At 46.8% G+C, this 7,125-nt stretch overlaps 1 protein-coding gene across 1 annotated transcript in view; it reads left to right on the top strand.

The window, feature by feature from the left end:
- PIGU (phosphatidylinositol glycan anchor biosynthesis, class U) overlaps nt 1-6,454 on the top strand; it is a 60,922-nt gene extending 54,468 nt beyond the window's left edge. Inside the window, exons 9-12 of the mRNA XM_009329358.1 lie at nt 351-494; nt 1,305-1,429; nt 3,300-3,442; nt 6,321-6,454. Of these exons, the coding sequence (XP_009327633.1) occupies nt 351-494; nt 1,305-1,429; nt 3,300-3,442; nt 6,321-6,434 (526 nt within the window). The 3' untranslated portion in view covers nt 6,435-6,454. The remainder of the gene's footprint in view (nt 1-350; nt 495-1,304; nt 1,430-3,299; nt 3,443-6,320) is intronic.
- Nucleotides 6,455-7,125: the final 671 nt, after the last annotated feature.

The following is a 7,125-nucleotide window of genomic DNA, read 5'->3' as shown; positions in this document are numbered from 1 at the left end:
AGCAGGCATTAGCCAACTTCTGTTAATTAAGTGACAGAAAGAATTAGAGAAGACAGGAGATGTTTTCCACTGAGTTGATTGGAAATGGATTTGATCGTTGAGCTACCGTGGCTGTGAAATTTTCATCTCTGGAGAAATATCTGCTTGGGAACAGTTTAAGTCCTGCTGGAGACAGGGAAGGATTAGTCCTTTTTCTCTCCAGGTTTTCACCCCTTCGGTTTCTTTTCCACAGGTTTAAAATATAGGTCCGCCATCCAGTAGCACACAATGATTAATTAATGTAACAGAAGCAGGGCAGTGAAAAACAACCATTTAAAAATACTACCTTGACTTTTCTTTTCAAATTTCAGCCTTTCTGTTCCAGACCTGACACCCAATATTGGCCTTTTCTGGTACTTCTTTGCAGAGATGTTTGAACACTTTAGTCTTTTCTTCGTATGTGTGTTTCAAATCAATGTGTTCTTCTACACCATTCCCTTGGCAATAAAGCTAAAGTAAGTATGTTTCTCTGCTAGTTTTTTTTACTCTCATTTGTCCGGTGGAAGCTTATAAGGCTGGCGTCAGATGTCTGGATCTACAAGCCTGAAAAAAATAGTTCTTTAACAGGGCCTATCCTCTTCGTTTCCCAAAGTTTCAATCTTTATTCCTCTTAAATAGAGTGAGTTGGGCTCTGCTATGCAACAGATGTGTTACAGGCATCAAAAGAGAGAGCAGAAACTTAGGCTGTAGAGGTGCCTGCTCCCTGCCAGCATAAGCCAGCATAGTCAGAAAGCAAGAACTCTTGGCTGTAACTTCACGTTAGTTATTGTCAGAAAAAAAGTGAAAACTTTCCTAGCGGACTGCGCTAACAACATTACCCTTCTTTCTGATAAATACACCCATTAACACGCCTGGATTCTCAGTGAGCTTATCCTGTTGGCTTGGAATGGATACAGACATCATGACATACCAGAGGGATAACTATGGGCTTCTCCAAATAACCTTCAGAGAGGAGGTGCTGCTTGCTTTTCGGTGAATAAGACAGAGCTGGGGAAGAGCAGCCCAGACGACCAACTGTATCAATATATGTTGAGTTGAGACATAAAGTTTCTGTGTGAGGGCAGCGAGCAGATGTGCATCCCCTTACACTGCTTCTCTGCAGAGCAGCTCAGTTTACCCCACCCAGCACTCAGAGGCTTGTTTGGAGAGAACAGAGAGCCTCTTTGGGCCTATCCCACAGTACATTTGTGCCCTTGCTGATACTTATTTCCAGTTTCCAGAGACCCTACTGCATCCTCTTATCCTTTGTGTCTTATCCCTTCTAGGGAACACCCCGTGTTCTTCATGTTTATCCAGATCGCAATCATTTCTATCTTCAAGTCCTATCCCACTGTGGGAGACATTGCACTGTACATGGCCTTCCTTCCAGTCTGGAGCCACCTTTACAGATGTAAGTTCTTTGTGTTTGATTGTTCCTTATCTGGAATGGGAAAGGGCCTGTCCAATAATTGTCACCACTAAACCAAACCAGGCCCGTGTCCACAGGCTCTTGTGGCCTCCTTGGGGTGTCTGGAAGGAGGCTTGATTTTTCCAGTGATACAGTCTCTAACGTAGTCTCTAGTCTTTAGGACTAGGATTGAAATTGGTCGAGGAGGGAATTTTCACTTGTACCTTATCTTCCCCCTCTCTCCAAGTTGTTCTGAAGATTAACTTTTTTCTAAGAACCTTTTCAGTCCTGCACAAGGGATGTGGCTTATTTAAAGTACATCCATCCTTCAAATGCTTCACTCCCATTTAAGGCTGTGTAATTTGAATGCTGCTCCTGCAATTGACAAGTCCCCCAGCCTTAAAATCCTGCACCTTGCAGTGGTTCTTTGTTTTGCATCTGCTTGTTTGCTTAGAGTGAAAGTAACTGAATTACTCCAAGCAATTTTCCAGTTTTTCTTAAGTGCTTTATAAAGAACCTCTTTAGCTGTTTAAATCACCAGAGAGCTTCCTGATGATTTTCAAATTCAGTGTCTAGAACCTGCTACACTGGGGAGGTTTGGAAGCGCTGTGTTTTTCCTGGTGTTTCTTGCTTAAACCAACTGCTTTGGCCAACCCTGCTAGGTTGTCCGGGCCTTTTACTGCAGTATTCTCTAACCCAGGCCAAGTGTGTTTATGGACAGCTAGCCTGCCTGATGTCAGGAGACATAATAGACATCATCAGGAGTCAAGAGACTTGGAGACCATCTGCTCTATTAGTTTCGGACTAAGGAAAGCTAAGGCCAAAGCACCTGTGGTAAAACAGGGCAGGAAGCCCCAGGCTAGCCCTGAGCATGTCACAGCCATAGCAGGTGACGTCCTTCTGAGAAATCCCGATTCAGTGTAGTTCAGTTGCATGTTCCAAGCATGCAGATAAGGGGACTATGACCAGTGAGAAGGACAGTCATCTGTCACATGCTCCCACCCCACAGCGAGTGAATAAGAAGTTTAAAAAGATAGGTGTGAACAGGTTTGGATGTGACAATGCTCTTAAAATGTCAGATAGCTCACTTCAGCTGCAGAATGATCGGGAGTCTTTCAGTTACCTTCAGGGACATTGGCTGCGCTATAGCCAAGCACAGCAACACAAGTGCCAGGATGAATTATAATACTGCTGCCAAAGGACAGGCATAAATAGTTCACAGAAAACAAAATCTCTTCTGGCCTAGTAGCTCCCAGCTCTTTTAGACAAAGTTGTGCTTGGTTTTTGTCCATCTGACACATACTCATGCAGACTAATGGATTCTGGCCACACTTGCACCTCCTGAGGTCACGTGTTTGTCAATGCACTTGACCTATATGAGTTTCCTCCTTTTATGGTGCTTTCATTTCCTTACCACCTCCCAAGAAAGCATCTCTCTTCCTATGGCCCACAGGTTCATTTTTTTCCTTTGTCGTCACCTGGATGAGGCTAGGGAATGGTGTGTTCTGCTCTCTGAATCATGATGCTGGTGGAAGGGCCCTTCTCAAAACTGCTAGTTACTGTAGTGTGGACACCAAAAGGCCAAAGTCCTCCGAGGAAGAGTGTTTGGAAGCAGGACCTAGAAGGAAAGAGCTACAAATGAGGATTTCACGTTCAAGCAAAGGCAGAAGTATTTGTTTTAAAGGGAAATATAGTGGATTTCTTATAAAAGCTAGCCAGGAAATTATTAAAGCAAACTGTGAAAGATTATTGGAGAGAAGTATGTGTTGGCAAGTGCCTCTCCCCACTGCACATACCCTAAATACCATTGCTGGTTGCGTGAGCATGGCTGCTCAATAATGCATCATTTTAACAGCTTGGTTTTCTTTTGCAGTCCTCCGGAACATCTTCATCCTGTCATGTGTGCTCATTGTCTGCTCCCTCCTGTTCCCCGTTCTATGGCATCTATGGATTTATGCAGGAAGTGCCAACTCCAATTTTTATTATGCCATCACGTTGACTTTCAACATAGGGCAGGTTAGTAGAGCGAGGCAAACAAGGCTGCACGTTGGGTAGGTCACTGGATCGGGTGTCCTGTCAGCAATAGTGAATTCTGCAGGATGTGTCTAGCTCTTTGCATCCTGTGTAGTCCTGCATAGCAGCTTCCTGCCTCTCCTTGCTCCAGCTGAAGTCTGCCTAGTCCTCACCTTCTGGCACACTAATGGGAAGGAGTTCTTGTAGTATTTGAGCTACAGCTTAACAATCCAACTAGGCTGTACTGCAAGTTACATGGTCTGTTGCTTGATAGCAGGGGAAAAGCATCTCAGTATGGCAGGACTAAGAGCACACGTGAATGAAGAAGGGGAGCTAAGAGGGGAAATGGAAAAACCCGTGGGGCAGCAGCAGTGGGGCCGGACAACAGGCAAATGAGAACTGCCCATACACGGGGACATGGCACCAATTTTTCTGAGCATTATACCTCACTGAAATGTAGGGTTGTGGGCACATGCAGGGTCCCAGTCGTGCCAGGGCTTGCTCTCCCTGCTTCTCTCAAGGCCATTCTAGATACATGACTTTCACTAGCCTTAGGGAAAACAGAGCTTAGCACCCCTGGAGGATGGGGTTCAATGTACACAGTTGCTACAACCTTTTCTAAGTCCTTCCTCTTCTCTGTGCTATTTCTTATGTCCCTAAGCCCTGGGACAGTTTCACATGTGGGTGAGCAGAATGTTCATTTCATGTTAAAGTTGCCTTTATTTTGAATGTGCCTCAGCCATTTATGTTTGTCTGCTTCTCCTAAAACTAGAGGAGTGGTTTTGCCAGGGGCTGAAAATCACCTGCTTGTACATCCCCCACCCCCTTGATAAATGGGGACAAACACCCATTCTGTAAAAGCAAAAAGAGACTCCATGCAGTGAGCGGGGTGAGGGAGAGTATAGAGATACTACTAAGAAGGGCTTGTAGGAAACTGGGAGTGGGTCATTAGCTCTCTAAATACATGTCTTGCTATGGAATGAAAGGAATAGTAAAACTTCAGAGATGGCAGGTGTTGATATTCTAAGAGGATTTTATTTCCTACCTGAGAAAGCCATAGCAGATCCTGCAAGGTCTTGTGCTCTGTGTAAATGCAGAGGAAAAATCTGCTTTCTGATTTCCTTGTGAGAAAGAACTAGCCCTCATCCCCACTAACCTCAGCTCTTTCTTTTCCCATTAAGACATCTGCAGAGAAGTTTAGTGAAAAGTAAAATCAACCATATTGATATAGCATGTCAGTAGTCAGCTATGGTGTTCAGCAGAAGAAGCGGACAGAATAAGCATGGCTGTTTTCACTCTCTCTGGGCACCTCAACCCTTCTCTGTCTGTTCTCCTTCTCACTTTCTCCTCTGACCTCAGCAGTCTGCAGCTTTCCCTGGTCCTCCATATCCTCCCGTCCTGCCACTGAGCCTTCCCCGCCGCAGCTGTATTTAACAGTAACCCAAGCAGGCTCTGGCTAACAGCCTGACTGTCCCTCCCTCCGTCCCCTTAGCGCTGCAGCATACTTCAGGTGAGGCTCTCCCTGGAGTGAATTCCCCAGGGAAATGGATGAACGCACTGTGCCAAAGCGGTGCATTAAGCGGCATCTGGACATTAGGACAATAACTACTAGCTCGGTCTGGCACTGAAAAGGTTTTCCACTCCAGTTACGTGATGCTGTTTCCAGACGGAGGAGGTCGGCCTTCCTGTGGAAGGGGCGCACTACAAGAGGCTAAATGACAAATGGCACTACTGAGCCAGCAGGTCACTGCCCGCGCTTACAGCAGCCCAGCCTGCCCCTGCAGAGGCAGCTTGCCCAAGGTGACTGCTTTAGAAAAACCGCTGAGACCCACTCTTGCATTCTCAGTGCTTTTAGGCAAGGGAGCAGTCACACCATGGTGCCTCAGTACAACCAAAGTGGGGCTGAGGAGGGGAGGGACCTTGTGATTTCCACATCAGGTTTCCACACTCACTGCGGTTCTCTGCAATGCACTTCAGTTGTGATTTCACACTACAACATGGCCAGTGGCAATACCAGCCTAAGGTACGCCCATCTCCCGAGCGACACGGGACGGTGCCAACACCCATGTGTGTGGCAGCATGCTCTGACCTGGATCAGGGGAAAACCTGGGGGCTGGCCAGCTCTGTTCACCACTTAAAGGGAGACAGTGTGCAAATGTATACACAGGGTTGGCTGCCCCACAGAGAGGGCATGACGGCACAGGGGCAGGAAGGAGATGCAGAAGTGATGGGGGTGGAAGCAGTGCTTTTATCTGGTGTTGCTCCTGGACATTGTACTGTGAAGCCACAGCCTTGACATTTCAGCACTTCTCTTCACCCCTTAGCCTGGTAAGTATCATTTTGTTAAACTGCTAAAGCTTCTGTTTGCTAAGGCTGACCTGAGGAGCTGTGGTATTCCTTCTGCTGCCTGCAAGCTTCTTACCCTTTCTGAGTAGAAATGGCTGTTGAAAAACAATCACAATTGAAAAGTGTTTAACAGCAATCAGCAGCAGGAGACTTTCAGCATTTGGGTTGAACTGCATGACAGTGCTTGCATGGAAGGAGTCCTGTGGGTGAAGCTGAGATGGTCTGTAAAGCTGTGGCACAGATGGACCTGCCATTGTCATATGTTTTGGCCAGTTTATGGAGCTACTGTCTCCTTAGCAGAGATGTCTGTGAGAACACACTGGTAGCGCAACAGATACTAGTTTAAGTCTCCCTTGGCTTAATATTGCAAGGCAATGGGCAAGGAGTGTTCACAGGATCACGGTGTGTCCTCTCGCAAAGCGTGATGAACAGTCTAAGAACTTCTTAAACCCCTTCAAGGTCTGTCACAAACACGTCCCTTTTTATTCCTTGTTCTGAAGCATCACTGATGTGTCTGAACATCTCACTTCTGCAGATCCTGCTCGTCTCGGATTATTTCTATGCCTTCCTTCGGCGAGAGTACTACCTCACTCACGGACTCCATTTGACAAGGCAAGATGGGACAGAGGCCATGCTTGTTTTGAAATAAGGATTGTGCCCACCATTCCCTGGGACATGGACCACTCTAAGGAACATGCAAAGCTTGGGGTATGTGGGGTGGGTGGGGAAGGTTCCCCAAATGAGTTCTGACTTTGGGAATGATACCTACTGAAAGAAAGGGCTGAGGTTCTGGGAATACCCTCCTGAGCTGTGGGCTCAGTGCAGAGACTAAGAACTACAAGTAGGAGCTGCAGTGCCTCCGTTGGAGCATCTCCCTTCTTCCCTCAGCTGTGCTTTTCACTGCGACCTCAGCCATCAACTCTGGGCAGTCCAGCGGGAACTGGAGAAAGTGTCTGAGCTAAAACCAGGGCTGAATCTGTGGCCCAGGAAGAGCTCAGACCATAAACTGTTTACTTTACTATCACTGCTTCTTGGAGACGTTTGCTTCTCCTGGAAATTTCCCCTTCACTGCTTTGACCAGTAATGCTCCCGCTTGGCACAAGGCAATCTCTGGGTACCTGGTGCCTAAGCCCTGGCTGCAGATTTGCCATTTCTTGTTTCTCCTACTGTTGCGGGATCTGGAAAAATCACATGTGCTCAGGCACAGTGGGTGCTCGTGAAACAAATCGGTGACCAAAATGAATGACCTGTTGGAAGGAGGACAGCTGAAGCTGCTGCCACAGGTAATAACCCTGGCGCTCAAACACTAGTAAGAACTGGAACTGGGGTGAAAGCAGGAG

Source organism: Pygoscelis adeliae, unplaced genomic scaffold (genome assembly GCF_000699105.1).
Source record: "Pygoscelis adeliae isolate BGI_AS28 unplaced genomic scaffold, ASM69910v1 Scaffold407, whole genome shotgun sequence".
In the NCBI taxonomy this organism is placed as follows: Eukaryota; Metazoa; Chordata; class Aves; order Sphenisciformes; family Spheniscidae; genus Pygoscelis; species Pygoscelis adeliae.
Note: the sequence above shows the minus strand (reverse complement) of the source record. Positions and strands in the feature narration are given on the sequence as shown.